The sequence below is a fragment of the Protobothrops mucrosquamatus genome, unplaced genomic scaffold (assembly GCF_001527695.2).
Source record: "Protobothrops mucrosquamatus isolate PMUCROS unplaced genomic scaffold, P.Mucros_1.0 scaffold_124, whole genome shotgun sequence".
Taxonomy (NCBI): domain Eukaryota; kingdom Metazoa; phylum Chordata; class Lepidosauria; order Squamata; family Viperidae; genus Protobothrops; species Protobothrops mucrosquamatus.
Window position 1 is genome coordinate 74,188 of NW_015386200.1, and position 18,846 is coordinate 93,033.

The following is an 18,846-nucleotide window of genomic DNA, read 5'->3' on the forward strand; positions in this document are numbered from 1 at the left end:
GGATCGCGGAGAATCCCGGGGCTCCGGAGGAGTTCTCACCTACATCGTCCACAAGGGACGACTCGGGAACTCAACTCCTACCTCGGGCAGCTCACCTATCCCCCTATGCCCAGGGGAAAGGTATCAAGCCGTTTGACAGCTGATGCAGGCTGTCAAAACGGCTTTTACGCAGAAACAGGCGGGAGCAGCAAACAGCTGCATCCAGTGAAGGCGCCTGCCACCGGAAGTCCCCAACATGCTGTATTCCTAATGGTTTAGTCATTAGAAGATTTCAGTATACATTAAAGAAGAATCAGTAGCTTAAATAATATTATTCCTATAGGAGAGCATTATTTTTGTTCACAATTCTTAATTCACAATTCTACTGGGTGGGTGTGGCCCACTGAGTGGGCATGGCTACGGTAGTAATGGCAGAGTGGGTGGGCGTGGCCAGGGTGAGCACGGCCACCTCGATGTTGCTCCTGGGGAGGGACGCCTGTGGGGGCCGGGCAGGGTTGGGGGGGATCCAGGGGGTCTCTGGTGGGTGGGGCAGTGGGCAGGAGGCTTGTCTTGCAGAGTGAGGCGAGGTGAGGGAGGGGGCAGGGCAGGGCAGGGTGTCATTGCCGTGGGGCAAGGTGAGGCAAGGGCCAGGGCTGGTTGCAGGCAAAGGGGGACTCCAGTGAGGACAAGGTAGAGGAAGAGGGTTTAAGCAAGCTTAGCAACTGGAGTGGGGATTCCCCCCCCAAAATAAACGTGCTTCGTGGGTAACCTCAAAGCACAACAGAAGAGACCAAAATCTGCTGTAACCATCCAGCAGATGGGAGGGGAATAAAAACCCCTTCCCCCACAAGCCATCAGCTGAGCAAGACGCCCGCCTGCCCACGCTCTTCCCCCTGTCGTGAGCATTTCTGTTGAGGCAGGGGGGGCTGTTTGTCCCCCTTTCACCCTGATTAGATGCCATGTTATGAAAAATAATATAACTCAATAAATTTGTTATAAATAACATATTCAGAATTTTAAAAGGTAAAGCACATAGGCTCACCTATCAGCACTGAGTCAACATTTCTGGAATGTCTTTGTCTAAGGAGATAATATTCAAATCACTTTTGTGGCAGCACATCAAAGAAGCAACAGGATAGCTGAGAAGACAAATGATTGCCCCTCCCCCGCAAAGTAAAAATTATACAAAATTTTTGCTTTCAGAGAACAGTTCTCAAATTTCCATATCATTTACAAAAGTGGCTTGCTAAAGCCTCAGTCCTAGGGCTGAATAAAAATAAACCAGACCAAAATCACTCAGCCAGCCCTCATGGCCAAAGCAGGATTTGAACTCATAGTTCTCCAGCCTTGCAACCTCTGGTTGTAATCCTGTAACCAAATTGGTTCTCCATAAAAGTTTCCCTTCCCCTCCTTGGCTTCAAGGAAAAGGAAAACAAATTGAACATACACAATATTTAGCAATTAATCATCTCTTTTGCAGTAGTAAGGAGTCCCAAAGTCACATATTTTACCAGATGTTAAATAAAACATCATAGAATTGTTCCTTTGACAAGAATGCCCTCAAACACATTATTAAAGATAAATCCAAATTAAAATGCAAAGGAAAATCACTGAAATATAACACACACACAAAACAGAATATCAGAGATGGATGGGACCTTAGAAGTCCTCCAGTCCAACCCCATACCAAAGCAGAAAACCCTATCCATTTCAGACCCTATCAATTTTTAATCATCTCCCAAAAACCTTCAGTAATAAAGCACCCACAGCTTCAGGTGACTATAATCCCAATGATTAGTTATTCTTACAGTCAGGAAATATTACCCAATTCCTCTTCTTTAAAAATACAAATATGAGACAGAAACTGCCTCCTCCCCCTTTTTTTTTTAAATTTTCTCTTTTCTTACTTTTCCAAGGCAAAAATTCTTGGGTTAAAAAAGTAACAAACTAAAAATGTTTTAAAAGATTGCTCAGAAATTTCACCCCCCCTTCCCTGCTCAGTTTACTTTAACAAAATAGCTATCTTTTCTTCTCATCATCTCTCCTCAGCAAATCATCCATATTTTGCCATGAATTTCTCTCTCACATCTTCAAAGACACTTTTTTCCTTGGGATCTTTCAAATAATATTTTTTTCTCTTCTTCATTTCATTGTAAACGCTTACTATTGCCCTTCCATTTACTTCACAATAAAATCTGCAACTTACTGTTTCTTTGTAAGAAAGGGAATCAAAGTCTTGGGGGTGGGGATGATTCACACAAACATTCATCAGCACACTTAGACATTTGTCAGTAGCCCTTCCATGCTTTAAATCCATGCTTTCTTTCAACGTAATGATATTGTCAGAATCCAATTATATTTCATTTCTATCTACCTACTCTGATATAAAACCAATTCTTACTCTCTTCTGGATTCTGTCATACTACGGAAGGGAAGGAGGGTAAGCATGGGGGCTTTATGACTCTCACTTCCTCCATTAACTACAAAGTAACCGTTTGTTGATTCTCTTTGAGAGTACTAACCATAACAATGCGGCCATCGCCTTTCATCCTACTCCCTCTGAATTTCTCCCCTTTGCCGGCAGTGAGGGAAAAGGGGGGGGGGAATGGGAAAAGCCTGGGATCTGGGAAAAGAGAGAATGAGTGATTGTGTTCACGGAGCGGATGGATGGATTGAATCGCCTGGAAGAACTGTGGGGTGGGGGCTGCTTGGGAACACTTTAAAACATTGAATGGTGGGGGAGATCCCTCAGATCCTGTCTAGCATGCCTGCAATCAGTTTCTCTTAATAAAGATTCCTGTTGGAAGAGACATTCCAAGAGTTCTGTTTTCTTAAGATGTAAATTGAGGTGAGTCCTAACATTAGACAGGATCTGCAAAATTGGTCAACCTGGAAGGGAGAACCTTGCCGGGAGACTTTGCAAAAAATACCATGTCAGACAATGAAGCACGGAAGGGAGAAAGTCCCCCGGAGAGGGAGCATTGCCCTGACTGAAAACCTGCCAGATGTCGGGATCTTAGAGGTCAGATTCCTTAGGAGAAGAGGTGGTGGAGATGCGTAACCACAAACATCAGTGGTCAATGGGCGTTGGAAAGAAAGGCGAGTGCAAAAAGAAATCAAGAAAGGTGATCCTGAGACGGGGCCAACCAACCAGAATGGAAGCAGGAGATAGAAAAATCCCTGTACGCAAGCGAAGAGGAAGGAAGCTGAGCACAGCACTCAAGCTGGATCCTAGAGAAAGCTATTGACTTGATGAAGAGAACCCTCAGCTCCCTAGGAGAGGAGAATTCTGAGCCCCACGGCCTCACCAGCTCCTGGAGCCGCAACTGGAGAGACACTGAGGGGGGATTCATAAAGAAAAACCTAGAAAGGGGGTTCATTGAACCAGCCAAGCCTAAAGGGGCTGCTCTGGTCTTCTTTAGAGAGAAGAAGGACGGTTCTTTATGCTTATGTGTGGATTATAGGCTCCTGAATACAATCAGTGAAAGCAACCTATACCCCCTACCCCTCATGAAGGACATATTATCACACCTCTCGAAAAGAAAAGTTTTTACTAAACTAGATCTAAGGAAAGCATATTACCGCATTAGAATTAAGGAAGGGGATGAATGGAAAACTGCATTTAACTGCCCAATGGGGTGCTACCAATTCAAAGTTTTGCCATTTGGATTACAAGGGCCCCCCGCAGTATTTATGGAATTAATCACCGAGGTACTAAGGGAGCACCTATTTAAGGAGGTCCTGGTTTACTTAGACGACATCCTTATCTTCACCGAATCAAAAGAGGAACATGTCAACCTAGTCAAGGCGGTTTTAAAGAAACTGTGAGCCGCCCACCTATATGCCAAACTATTGAAATGCGAATTCCACCAGGAAATAATAGACTACCTAGGTTATCGCATATCCCCACAGGGCATTGAAATGGACCCAGAGAAGGTCAGAGCAGTATTAGAATGGGCACCACCTCGCACAAGAAAGCAACTGCAAAGTTTCCTGGGTTTCGCAAACTTTTACAGCCAATTCATTCCCTCATTTGCCCAGATAGCCCTGCCCCTCACGAACTTACTAAAACGAAGGGAGCATCCTCAGTAAAACCTAGCCAGCCACTAAAATGGACAATGGAGTACCAAGCGGCATTTGAGAGATTAAAGAGATTCTTCTGCCAAACCAGTACTGAGGCACCCAGACATGGATAAGCCCTTCGTAATACAGGTGGATGCAAGTGATGTGGCAGTGGGGGCTGTACTATTACAAGAAAACGACAAAGGGGTATTGCAACTCTGCGTGTATACATCCAAGAAACTCACCGAAATAGAACAGCGCTGGCCCGTGTGGGAGAAAGAAGCATACGGGATATGTTGGCCATTACTCACATGGCGCCAGTTCCTTGAAGGAAATAGAATCCCTTTCCAGGTGTGGACAGACCACAAACATTTGGAAGCCTTGAAAACACCCAGGAAGCTCAACCCTAAGCAAGCCCGCTGATCCCAGCATTTTCACCAATCCCACTTTACGCTCAAGCATTTGCCAGGGGGAAAGAACTTCCTGGCAGATGCACTATCTTGCATGCCCCAATATAACAGCACACAAGCCACCGACTCTAAACCAATGATGGTGGAATCACAATTGGCAGTGCCAGTAACTATCAGCTAAATTAAAACCGCAACTGGGTAGCCAAACTGGGATTGAATTCTGGAAAAGTTTGGAAACAGATGAATGGTTCCAGAAAAATAAACACGTGTGCACAATGGGGAAAAGTTATATATACCAACCACCCAAAGAGTCACATTCATGCAGCTTTGCCATGACACAAAATCAGCAGGGCATTTTGGATTTGTAAAAACATTGCACTTAATTAAACAGCAATTTTGGTGGCCAACCATGAAAAAGGACATAGAAAATTACGTGGCCAGCTGCCCAAAGTGTGTTGCAAGGGAAATCACCCGGACTGTTACAAACAGTGGCAAATCCCTCAGCCCCCTGGAGGAAATAGCCATGGATATTATAGTGGAATTACCCAAAAGCAATGGGAATACTGTCGTCTGGATGGTAACGGACTTGTTTTCCAAACAGGTGCACTCTATCCCTTGCCAAAAGATTCCCACCGCAAAAGCCTTAGCGAAACGTTTCGTGCAACATATTTACAGATTGCATGGGGCACCCCAACGCATCATCTCTGATAAGGGAGTGCAATTTACGTCTGCATTTTGGAAGGAATTTTTATCCCTTTTAGGGACCACTCAGGGACTGACATCTAGCCATCACCCGCAAGGAAATGGTCAATTGGAAAGTTACATTCTTTTTAACACCTTCTATTGTCCTTCTAATTACTAAGAAGCTAGCCTTCTTCACCCTTTCTTGAATTTACACCAGACACAAACAATTTCCAAATACTTCACCCCAGGCAAAACAATCATTATTATTTTCAGGGAGCATTTTCACAAGCCAATGAACTCCATTTCTCCAATTTCCTTTTGGAATAAGGCCTTGTTACTAGTTACTATTAGAGGGTCTGCTCCCCTCCCCCAGGTCTTAGAAATGGCTCAACACAAACACATATATACACACACCATTAAACATCATTTCCAAATCTGTGGAGGTTTGTATCCCTTTAAACTTCCATGTTTTCTTTCCTCGGGCAACTTGTAGCTTGTTCTTCAGCCAATTTAATTTATTGGCTGGCCAAACATGTACTTAGGCCAGATATATACTGTAATGTATCATCCTTCCTCTGTCCAAATGCCTTGTTTAAGGCAGGGCTTTTCAACCAGTGGTATGGGTACCACCTATGGTACATTGGCACCTGGCAAGTGGTACGCGACCATCCTAGAAAAGTAGTGGGGGAGGGGAATGAGCTGAACCGGTGGCAGCCCCACACAAGCCTGAGTGAGAGATGGCTGGAGCTGCAGGGCTGTCAGGGCTCAGCGGAAGCGTCAGGATCAGTCCCAGGCTCCAGCTGGAGCTCGGCGCTGATCCTGGTGCTTCTGCTGAGCCCTGAAGAAGCACCAATCAGCTGGAAAGCAGCACTGATCCTGGCGCTTCTGCTGAGCCCAGAAGAAGCGCCGATCAGCTGGAATGTTGCAGCATCTCCAGGGTCTTGTGATTTACATTCAGATGCTTGGCAACTGATCCATATTTATGATGGTCACAGTGTCCCAGGGTCATGCCAAGTGACCAAAACCTGCTGCAACCACCCAGCAGAGGGGGGGGAATAAAAACCAAACACCCCCACCCCACCCCCGCTGCCAATCCTCAACAGAAATGCTCACAACAATGAAAACCTCGGACAGGAGGAAGAGCACCGCCAAGTAGGCAGGCAGGTGTCTTGCTCAGCTGTGGCTTGGGGGGCACTTTTTTCAGTGCCGTTGTAACTTCAAACAGTCACTAAGCGAACTGTTGTAAGTCGAGGACTACCTGTACTTTATCAAGTTTTTGACACCTTGCTAGGCAACTGGTTGTACTCAGATGTTGCCATATTCTAAAAGTGGTACAATGGGTGAAAAGGTTGAAAAGCCCTGGTTTAAGTCATTGACTTCCAATACTCTTAACATTCTCCCTAAGGGATTCCCATCTCCCTAAGGGAGTTCATTCCAGAATGTAAATACCTTGCCTCTTTTTCCTTACTGGCCGGCACACTGGCGGGGGAGGTGTCCCTTCTCTTCAAACTTATTGCCATGGCTACTGCTCTGGTATCTTACCTGTCAGGCTGAGTTAAAGTCCTTCCCTGAGTTAGCTGGTTTTCCCTTAGGTTTTTACTGGGTCCTGCCTTTTTGTCTCAGGATTTCTGATTCCTCTTTGTTTCAGCAGGGGCAATCCAACCTTTAGGGCTGGGAAAAACTTACCCAGGTGTGCACTGCCCTTTTCGAATATCCCCAGCTGCCAATGATGGAACGGATGCAAATCCCGGAGGAGCTCCCAAGTCTGTTATGTGCTCCTGGCTACTTTCCTTTATGACCAGAGACAAACTCGCCTGACTAATAACCAGTCAAGACACAGTGAAGGCCTTTTGTTTCGTTTATTGCAATAAGCAGGGAGAGAAGCTATCAAAGCTTGGTTCTCTCCAAAGTTTCAACCCAAAATATTCTCTTCTTTATACAGCCCTGTCCCGGCCACGACATCCCTCCTCTTTCCCCATTGGCTGAGGTACTATGAGGTTACACTCTTTCTGATTGCCTCCTACTGTACATATTTCCTGCTACATACTAAATCATACATCACATGTACATTTAAATTAGGAGATAATTTATGCAAGGTGTGTCAAATAATACCAGTTAATTACACATGCTCATTGTCTGTTTCAAGTTCTGGGCCCCCTTCGCCTATGACTTCTTAGAAAAATAGGTTCTTTCCTGTTTTTCAGTTTAATCTTCCCTGGCTAGCCATTTCCTCTTGCAACGGTTTTTACAGCTTGTGTTCTTCCTTTCCCAATTCTGGAGACCCAGATAATATTTGCCTATGTGTTAATCTTTTATGCTTCCTTTATGCTACCCTTTCCTGATTCCCCATTGTGGTTTCTTTGCCAGTTTGGTTCTCCAGGCAGTAAGTTTCCATTACACAGCAAATTCAATTTAAAATTTTTGTTTCAGTATTAAATTTTGAAGACCTTTCATTTGATCTTATCACTCTCTTGTGAGAACAGTGGGTTAGACTAGATGATCTCAAGGTCCTTTCCATATCTGTTACTGTTGCAAACCCTTCCCCCATCTCCCTCTGAGTGACTGGAGACTCTTAAGCTAATTAGTGGCAACTGCAAAAATCTTTGCAAAAGGAGAGTTCTGCAGCCTGCTTGCAGGCAATTTAGTTCCTGAGCTGAAGGAAACAGCTGATTGGTGGTTGGCAGCAGTGGGAAGGCCTTTCAGTTCAGGCAGAGATCAATTAACAAAGCCGAGGAAATAGTAAGTCAGTTCTTCGTTCATTTAATGATCCATTTGATTTAATTAATGAATTTGATTTTAAAAATTTGTAAAATTGAGTCGGATTTCGTTTGATGAATTTTTTGAGTTACGAGCCTAATGGGCAGGCTCCATTAGGTCATACCTTGAGGATTACCTGTATTACTGCATGGAGAGCTGGATACATACCTGCACCAAGCTTCTTTTTTATGATCAAAAGGAAGGAAAATTACCTCCGTTTTGGTTTTCCATGTTTACATTGCATGTGAACCAAAAACAGAATTCATTTTAAATTTTGTCATCCAAAATTAGAAGTTAATTTGTAATTGGAACACTATTTTAAAAATCGAGCACTGTCAGCTAGACAGGGAAGTCAAAACATTTTCTCACAAAACATAGTGATAAGCTACTATAAAATCATGTCATTACTGCATGAATGCATCCATGTGAGTTACAAGAAGACAGAATCAATTTACTTTATTAATATTTTACTTTACAAACTTCTGGCCTTCACACAATTGCTATTTAATAAGTATATTAATGTGAAACTAAATTCTGACTTTGTTTGCCTCGAGGTGTTCGCTGATTATATTCTATTCTGTTCTAAGTTGGCTAGATTTTTCTACCTTCTCATAAGTAATTGCCAACTTCTGACTGAAGTTAAAGAGAATTTGCTATTCATTAATGGAAGGTCTATGTAATTTCTAACAATGACAGCAAGGGCTTCATTTGCCTTAGGATCAAAACTATTTTCCTTTTCTTCACTTAATTTTTTTTTAAAAAATTATCAATTAATTTGGTAATTAAATAAGAAAATTAATGATACAATCTTCTTGTTCCAAAAGACAGTTGCTTAAAATAAAGGAGAGCAGTTTATTTAAAAAAATGAGAACTTTTCATACTTTAATTTAAAAAATGGATGAGATTCATAGAAAAATAAGATTCAGTTATTTTTAAATGTATTTTATAAGATAGAAACATTTGAATGTATTTGAAATTAGAATTCCATATGCACTGATGAATTTGAAATACGTATTATATGAGAAGATAAAATAATTGTCTTTATTATGTATACATTATTTATTATTGCCCTAAGCATAATTGTTTTCATCATCTTTAGTGAATGTTTCCATGCAATTTGTTAAATGTGATATAAAAGTGCTAGTATTATCACTAGAATTTCTAATTTTTGTTTTTATTTTATGTCTTACTAGTCTTAGACTTATAATAAATTTCTAACACAAACCTAAATGTAAGTTAACGAGGCATCCTTGTATAATAAAAACTTCTTCAAAGTTTTTTTAATGTGAGAAACTATTTGAGGTCAATACTGTTTTATGTTCTGATGATAGGTTATTAATACTTGATAGCTAGGAAAAATATACACTAGAGTAGTCATTCTTTCTATCATATACAACAAAACATATAAAATATTCTGTGGGAGGAAAGGGAATTCTACTTAATGTGAAAGCACACTAGCTCAGAAGTAGAATCCATATTTTCTGCGTGTATTCTGTTTCTTTAGGTGGAACTGGAAAAGATCCTTAACTAAAATTCCGAAAAGTCATTCCAAATCAGTGCATACTTTGTTTATAAACAGAATCCTATTTAATGAATGCTTTGTTAAGAAGAATTATTGATCATATGGAAGGTTAGGATAACTAATATGAGAAAATTGTACTAATTAAAGCATCCAGTAAAAATAATAAAGGTGATAATGTTATCTGACTCCATCTATGTTTTATCTTCTCATATAATAGATATTACATTCCAAATTCATCAGTGCAGATGGAATTCTAATCTCAGATACAAATGTCTCTATCTTATAAAATACATTTTAAAATAAATCTATCTTGTTTTTCTATGAATCTCATTTATTTTTTAAAGTAAAGCATGAAAAGTGTTCATTCCTTTTAATATGCTGTTCTTTATTTTAAGCAACTTTCTTTTGAAACAGGAAGAAAGCCCCCTCACATATCCCCTTCCCCTTTTAGTAAGTAGGGTTACAATTCTGTTATGTCATTTCTGACTACCATGTTTATTCCAGGTTGAAAACAATATTGTTTGTTATAGATTCTCAGCAAATGTGTCTCATTACTATTCAATGTTTCAGGTCCGTGTTTGCAACCCATACAAGATGATGATGTGAACGACCAATACAACAACATCCTCAACAATAAATGGTTCATGTTGGATATGCTGTATGCCCATAATAACTTGCCTTTTGCCAAGGATGAAAGAGTTAAAGAATTGGAGGCAAAGATAGATTTAAAGAAGGTGTTGAATGCAAGTGAAGATACTGTTATCAGCCTAGCCAGCAGGATTTCAGTCCTACAAACTACTAAGCAGGCCAAAGATGAATGTATAAAAAAAATGGAGATTGGAAGTTTGGAAAATCAAGGCAATGTGAAGATCTTTGCAGAAAGATTCAACAGTGGTGATGTGGCCAAAATTTCCAATTTACCTGAAAATGATTTTAATGAAAAGATTTCTGAAAAAACACCCCTGCAAATTAAAACAGAATCTGACTTTATTTGGGATCAACTCTTGGCTAGTCCAAGAAAACTGAAAATCAAAGATATGGATTTCACAGATTTAGGAGATGAAGATGATATTGACATATTGGACATACAGATCAGTTCTAGTGATGCCCTAGTTCCTCCTCCCCCACCCATACCTTCTGTTTTAGGTTTTCCTCCTCCACCCCCTCCATTGCTTTATAGGTGTCCTCTTCCACCCCCACCTTCTGGTAATTTAATGGCTCCATGTCTATCAAGCACCCCTCAAGGTTTAGGGTCATCCCCACTTCCTAGAGATGAAGCAAACTTTATAAAAAAGAAGAAAACCATTCGTCTCTTTTGGAATGAGGTGAGGCCATTTGAATGGCAGGGCAAGGAAAACAGACACTGCAAAGGATTCCTGTGGTCAAAACTAGAGCCTATTAGAGTAGACACTGCCAAATTAGAATACCTCTTTGAGACTAAATCCAAGGATCTTCCTATCACAAAGGTACTCTTCTTTATATATCTTTATATTTTTATATATATTTATATATATATATAAATCTTTATATATTTTGTTTGTATCATAGCAAAATTTATAAATAATTCAATAATTACTGGAGTCAGGTTTCCATATATAATAAATAATATTTTATAAGGTACAGGTAGTCTTTGACTTATGTTTACAATTGAGCCCAAAATTTCTGTTGCCAAGTAAGACATTTGTTAAGAGAGTTATACCCCATTTTATGACCTTCCAAAGCCACAGTTATGTTAATCTTAACAATTTCCCCATTGCCTTACTTGTCAGAAGCTAGCAAAAACTGATCACATGACCCCAGGACACTGCAATTATCATAAATATGAATAAGTTGCCAAGCATCTGAATTTTGAACATGTGACCATGAAGATGTTGCAATAGTCATAACTGTGAAAAACGCTCATCATTGACTTTTTTGGGTGCTATTGTAACTTTGAACGGTCACTAAACAAACTGTTTTAAGTTGAGGACTACCTGTACTGAGAATCAAGAAAATTGCCTAATAAGTTTAAAACCTTAAATGAAGTTCAATACCATGTGTAAAAACCAGATTAAAAAAATCTAAATTGGGACAAAGAGTTAATTTCTTCCTCATTTTCTTTTTATTACTAAAAATCTCTATGACTTAAAAAATTAGACAAATATCATTTTTTGTTTCTTTTCAGATTGCTAACAGGAAGAAATCTCTCATATTGTTGGGAAATGTCAGATAGTAAATAGATTTTCGTCCTATTGTGGGAATTACTCAGTATACATACTTATTTATTTATTTATTTATTTATTAAATTTATATACCCCCCTATCTCCCTTACGGGACTCAGGGCAGTGAACAGGCAATACTAAAAACCACAATAATAAATAAATAAACTTTGCTGTTTAACTACCATATTTTTGGTCTTGTCTGAAAGATACTGTAAGTGCTAAGTGGAATTATAGTCCTTTGGGGAAATTCCAATCCAGTTGGGCATACAAAGAGAGCAGTAGCTCTTCACCTCCTTCTGACATTCTTTTTACTTGTAAATTTTATTTCTAGAAATTCTGTACAGTTAGGACGTGCAATAGGCAATAGTGGTTCTCTTATTCTTGTCAGTCACTCCCCCCCCTATAACATAGAATAATAGGGTTGGAATGAACCTTGGAGGTCTTCTAGTCCAACTTCCTGCTCAAACAGGAGACGCTATACCATTCTGCACAAATGGCTGTCCAATATGTTCTTGAAGTGATAGAGAGATAGAGCTCCTATAATTTCCGGAGGTGAGCTGTTCCACTGATTAATTGTTCTCACTGTCAGGAAATTTCTCCTTAATTCTAGGTTGGAGCTCTCTTTAATAATCTTCCATCCATTACTTGTCCTGCCTTCTGATGTTTTGGAGAATAAGATGATAGCCTATTCAATATTAGAAGACTGCTATTATATCACCCCAATCCCTCTCTTTGTTAGACTAAACAAACCTAATTCCCTCAATCATTCATTGTACAGTTTAGCTTGTACAATGTTGCTCTTCTTTCGAGTCTTTCTAGGGTCTCGTGATCTTTTTTGTATCATGGTGACCAGGGCACATGATCTTGAAACTGTTTATTGATGCAGCCTATGCATTGGCTTTTTTGGCAGTTTCAGCATGCTGCTGGCTCAAAATAATAGTGGTTGACTAGCACATCTAGATCCCTCTCACAATTGCAACTGTTGAGCGAGGTACCACCTATTCTATACTTGTACATTTTTCTTGTCTGTATGTAGGATCTTACTTTTCTCACTACTTAATTACATTTTGTAGGATGAGGCCAAGTGTTCAAGTCTGTCACAATCCTTCTGAATTGAGTTATATTCTAAACCATTAGCTGTTCCTCAAAGGTTGATATTGTCTGCAAATATGATGAGTTCCCCTCCTATTTTCTTATCTAAATTGTATATGAAGATGTGGAAGAGTATTAGGCCTAAGAACCTTGAGGTACCCCACTGCATGCTTCCCTCTATATAGATGTAGTTCCATTGGGGGCTATATGCTGAGGATGGGTCATTGGCCAATCCATCTGGTAGTGGTACTACCCCACTACCCCAATCTAACCCACGTTGTTCTACCAACAAATAGGCTATGGTCTACTTTGTCAACTGCCTTACTCAAGACCAAGTATACTGTGTCCATAGCATTTCCCTTATCCACTAATTTAAGTTACTTGATCAAAGAAGGCAATAAGTGTTTCTGGTATAATCTGTTTTTGACACATCCATGCTGGTTTCTAGTAATTATTTTGTTCATTTCTAGGTGTTCACAAATGCGCTGCTTATTTTTTCCAGGATTTTCCTATGTATTGATGCCAGGCTGTAGTTTTCTAGATCCAATTTTTTTTCTCTTCTTGTAGATTGGAACCATATCAGCTCTTTTCCAGTCCTTTGGTATTTCTCTGGCAGTCCAGGAGCTTTGAAAGATTCTGTTCAGTGGTTCAAAGATCATGTCTGACAGCTCCTTCAGAACTCTGCAATATAATCCATTGGGTGGATATTCTCTTAATATTTTCTTGCCTATTTTGACTTCCACTTCTAGTCTGTCTCCTAAGGTGCTGCTTTTGATAGATAGGACTATTTTTTTCCTTTTGCGTGAAGGCAGATGCAAATAATTAATTAAACATCCCACTTTCTCCCTGCTGCCATTCACATCCTTGCCATCTTCTCTCATTAGTGAACCAATCATTTCCTTGACTGTTTTTTTTTTTGTTTCTTACATGTTGAAAAAAAACGTTTTAATTATTTTTGGCATTTGTTGCTTAGTTCATTCTGAGCCTTAGCTTTCCTGACTTCATCCTTGCAGATTCATGCTATTTGCTGGTAGCCTGTTTTAGGTATATGTCTCTCTTTCCATTTTTATACTTGTTCTTTTTTTTCTCTTAGTTTGTCAGAAAGTTTTTTTATGCAACCATGCTGGCTTCATTTGGTGTTTCTTATTTTTCTTTCTCTGTGGTATTATCATAGATTAGGGTTTATATCTTCTTTTTTCAGAGTTTTCCAAGCATCTTGAGATTTTACTCCTTTAGGATTTTCATCCATGGAATTCTTCCTAAACTATCTCTTAGTTTGTTAATGTCAGCTCTCTTAAAGTCTAAGAGACCAATTTGACTTGGTTCAATTATTTGTGCCTGCATTATGTATGAACTATATTTTATGTATGAATTATACATGCTTTATACATGAATTGAAGAAAAAAATAACAGAACAAGGCAAAGTTGTCTCCATATATTTTCCTTATATGTATATTCTTCTAAGAACTTCATATTAACTGAATTATAGTGTATGTAGTAGTCCTTACATTTGACATTGTTTCACAAAAAGAATTCCCAGATATATATTTTTATTTATATAACTTTCTCTTGTCTCTTTGCCATTTATACATCCAATTCACAGCTCAGTGTTCACACAGTTCTTACATATTCTTTTAAAATACTAATCTGATATCTGTATTGGAAATATAGGGTGTTTTTTTTTTCTTTATAGAAAGATCTTAATACATAGAACTCTGTCATGAATATCAGATCTATATTTCAGCCATTTTGCACATAAAAGATCTCAGAATGTGCATTCTGAAAAAAAAACAGTTCCAATGAATATATTAAACATGTGACAGAATGAAAAATCATAGAAACATTTGACAGTGCATATTAAGCTGTGAAAAGGAATTATGAGGTATTCTTTAATTATAAAATAGTGAATTACTGTAATTCAACAAAATTTCAGTCTGACTTTGTTTTTATTTTTGATGATAAAAGTAATCCCCATGAAGCCATTTCCCCCACCACTTTTTTTTATAAAGACCAAGTTTCCTTTAAAATTTGAAATGTTGAAAACTATTTGTAAAGTCTTTGCACTGCTTGCCATTGATTATTTGCTACTATTTATTAATGAGATTTGTTCATTGCCTCAAATCTAGGCTGCTTACAGTAGTCAGCAAAAATCAAATAATTAATTAAAATAGTTAAATCCAAAATCTAATCCCCCAAATTAGGTATTGAAATAAAAGAGCTAAATTTCATTTGATCAGTCTTTCCTTGGCTTTTTAGTGCCGGGTTCTGCCATCTGCACACCCCATTTCCAATGAGCTTCTGTTCATTGCCTGTCAACCAGCTCTCTAGCAGTCTCTGTGTTAGATAATTCCTAACAAATCATGGGAACACAGAGGGGACACCAAGACAATTTAGAGCGGAACAAGGCCATTACAGGTAGCCCTTGACTTACAACCATTTGTTTAGTAACCATTCCTAGTTACAACAGCTGAAAAAAGTGACCTATGACTGGTTTTCATACAACCATTGCAGCATCCCCATGGTCATGTTATCAAATTAAGGGCATTTGGCCTAAATGAGAGTTGCACTGATACCCTTTGTAACCTTCCCAGCTGGCTTCTGACAAGCAAAGTCAAAGGGAGAAGCCATATTCTCTTAACAACCACATGATTCACTTTACAACTGCAGTGATTTGATTAACAACTGTGGCACAAATGACATAAAACAGGGCAAACCTGACTTAACAACTGTCTTGCTTAGCAAAGGTAATTTTGGGCTCAATTGTGATCTTAGCTTAAGGACTACCTGTATATTACATATTCTTGAGTTCGGGTTGTGGGGAATGAACTGTGAGAAAGAAATTCCCCTCAACTGTACTAAGTATATGTGGAATAATTATTTTGATAGTATTTCAAAATTCTGTTACATTATCTATTAGCAATAAAAATCTTTTCCAAAAACCAATTGGTTATTTCCTGAATGTGTCTGCCATAAAAGTCTTAACAGTCCACAACAAAACCTCTCTGAATAATATGAAAAAAAAATCCAATCTCCTAATGAGTCATTTTAAAACTAATAATGAAGACTAAAATTCCTGTCTTAAAACTTTATCAACATGCAAAGAGAGTGAGACATTGGAAGCTTCCTTCAATTTCCCTCTCACCAAACTCTCAGAAGCCCCGTTGGATACAGATCTCTTCAGCAATTGCAGCATTATTCTTACTGAATGTGGGCCCTAAGAGCACAAAGTGAGGAAGATTCCTTCAATAATCCTCCAGCTCCTCCTGAATACCTTATTGGGTCCATAAACATCTGACTCAAATCTTGCAACACTTCTGATACTGAAAAAGAAATGACTTTTTCCCCTAACCCACAAGAAACTAAATATATTTAATATTATTATTCTTCAAGAGGCCTGGGCATGTTGGAGCATAATATTTATATGACCTTTATATTGGGGACAATTCAAATACTAAAGATGGGACATCCTCAGGCAGCCTTAGCATATTTATTTCACAGAAATTATCTCTAAACAATCTTGGGCAGACAGTCCTTGAATTATGACTCATTATAGTAGCCCTAGAAATTAAATAAATAAATTATGCAGCCTGCTTATCATGATTATAACTCATGATCATAAAGCAGGTTGGACATGTGACTGACCTGATTTTAAGACCTTTTTTGCAGTGATCATTAAGTGAATTACTGTAGTCGCTAAGCGAATCCATGGTCATTAAGCAAATGGCATGGTCATTAAGCAATGCAAGGGTTTACTGAGAATGTGATTTTCCTAAAAAACAAGTAAATGTAGGTTTTCAGCAAAACTGTCATAAAACAGTCATGTGACTGGGACACCCTAAAAGTCTGCTAATGCAATCTGGTTGTCAAGTACTAAGGTGCACCCATGTAACCACAGGAAGGGGCAATGATCAGAATTTGAATCTAGTTCACAAATACCCCTGTCAGAATTTAAATGGCTGCTAAGCAAGCAGTTATAAGTCAAGGCTATCTGTATTACATCCATGCATCCATTATATCATACCTATTAATGATTTGATTCCTCAAGCTGTTTTTATTTATTTATTTAATATCTATATTTCTCCCAAGTATCTATTGTCCCAAACTAATAAAATATAGGATCCTTTGAAGGAATATAGTTCCAATCTACTTGAGTTGTGATCATATGCTACCATCAAATTGGTATTTGTTTGCTACAGTATTTATTATAGAAGAAAAGACACAGATTTCCTGTCTTATTCTAAAAAAGTGTACCTTGGGAGGAATTACTAAGTGAAAGTAATCTTGGCAATTTTTTCCCTACATTTCTCTACATCAGACATGTTAAACTCGCAATGTCATGTGACGTCGCGCGATGTATTGGAACTTTTTCCCCATTGCCAGCAATGGGGTAGGCGTGGTTTCATTGTGACGCATCGGCCCACGGGCCGGCAGTTTGACATCCCTGCTCTACATGGTGACAGATCTTCTTCAAAGGATACTTCAGTGCTATTCATTTATACTGATGGATCCAAAAACTATTAGTTATATAACATTTGTTAATCCCATTGCCAGTCCCTATCCTGCCAAATGGTAGTTGTATGCAAAGCAAGCTAAGAAAAGGTATTGGTGGCTTTGAGAAGATATTCACCAATCGCATTACTTAAAACAGGTTTGATATTAAAAAGTAGCCCAATTAACATCTGATAATGGAGGAGGCAGTTGCTAGGTGTATTGAAGAGAACTCCCTCTCACTTTATCTCAAAATCACTTCCCCTATCCCGGGGTAGGGGAGGCAGGAATTTTTAAACATAAATTTAATACCCTGCTAAACTTATAAACTCAGGTTTAAAAGCAGCTCAGATGCAGCATCGTGAGGTGATGCAACCTGAAACAGGAGAAAGGCAGAGGTTCCTTCCTTTCCTACTCTGTACAGATTCCACCTCTACTCACATCTGCTATTGGCTAATCCAGGTACCCAGGCCAAGGATTGATTCTGACCAAAAGAGATGGTTCTTTCTGGGGCTCAAATTGACAGCAGTAGTGCTGACAGTCTTCAGAAGTACTCCCTATCCACAGTAATAACAACAACAGTAATTGCTAATTACTGATTAAATTTCTTCTAAATCCACTCAGCCAGCCATTCATCTTGTTGTATTATGCTGCCAGTCTTTGTGATAGGGAACACGAAATAATGGTTCTAAGTTAAAGGAAAACCTGATTTCAATTAAATATTAGAAAAATCTTTCCTAAAATAAGGGCAATTTGAGTGTACAATTATCTAGAGAAGTAGATTTGATTCATTGGAAGTAATTGTAGACTTATCTGCTAGGCATGCTTTAATCTGGATTCCTGCTTGAATTCAGTGGCGTAATAGTCCATCCTGAATCTTTTATTCTATTATCTTCTTACCTTTTTCCTATTATAGAATAAATAATTATTTAATTGGTGGATATGCATAATAAGAAGCAATAATTCAAACATAACCATATTAATTTAAAAATCTCAATAACAGAGTAATAAAATGAGGAGTTTCTTGTTTACATCACCTGATCCAAAATAGCATCAAGAATCATGTACTGCTAACTGTGATGGAATGTGCATCTGCAGCAGCAGAGGGAAAGTACTTGGCCATTCAGAGCTTTCCCAGAAAGAGGCCTGATTAAGAGACTGCTGTCCTGAGTGGGAGGGGGGAGGGTAGCCATACGATAGACTCTCCCAAGATATATTTAGTAGATTAGAAAGTTATTGCTTTACTTTGGGCCTGACGTTAATTATTTAAATAATGTTAAAATATGTACTGCTTTTAGGCAGCTATATAAGTGTTTTAAATAAATACACTATATAAGTGTATACACTATATAAGTGTAGGCAGCTATATAAGTGTTTTAAATAAATACACATTCAATATAGTACAGTAAAGAAAAAGACGCCTTGCTCAAAATTTAAAAGCTACAAATGAATATATATTCATGTTAGCCTGTTACTGCAGCCTAAAAAATAATACACATTTCACTAATGTTGATCTGAAAAAGAAAAATCAGAAAGATGTGACAATGAATAGCAACAAGTTTTTTTTCCTCTGCAGAATACGTTTTGAGCAACCAGAGTCTAAACAAGAATTACATGTTTGAGCAGCCATGGCATTGCTGCACCACAATTC

The 18,846-nt window shown here is 38.6% G+C and overlaps 1 protein-coding gene across 1 annotated transcript in view; it reads left to right on the top strand.

Annotated features, from left to right (window-relative positions):
- Window positions 1–18,846, top strand: part of FHOD3 (formin homology 2 domain containing 3) — a 197,579-nt gene that overhangs the window by 24,582 nt on the left and 154,151 nt on the right. The window contains exon 2 of the mRNA XM_015816968.1: window positions 9,985–10,880. Within this exon, the coding sequence (XP_015672454.1) occupies window positions 9,985–10,880 (896 nt within the window). The remainder of the gene's footprint in view (window positions 1–9,984; window positions 10,881–18,846) is intronic.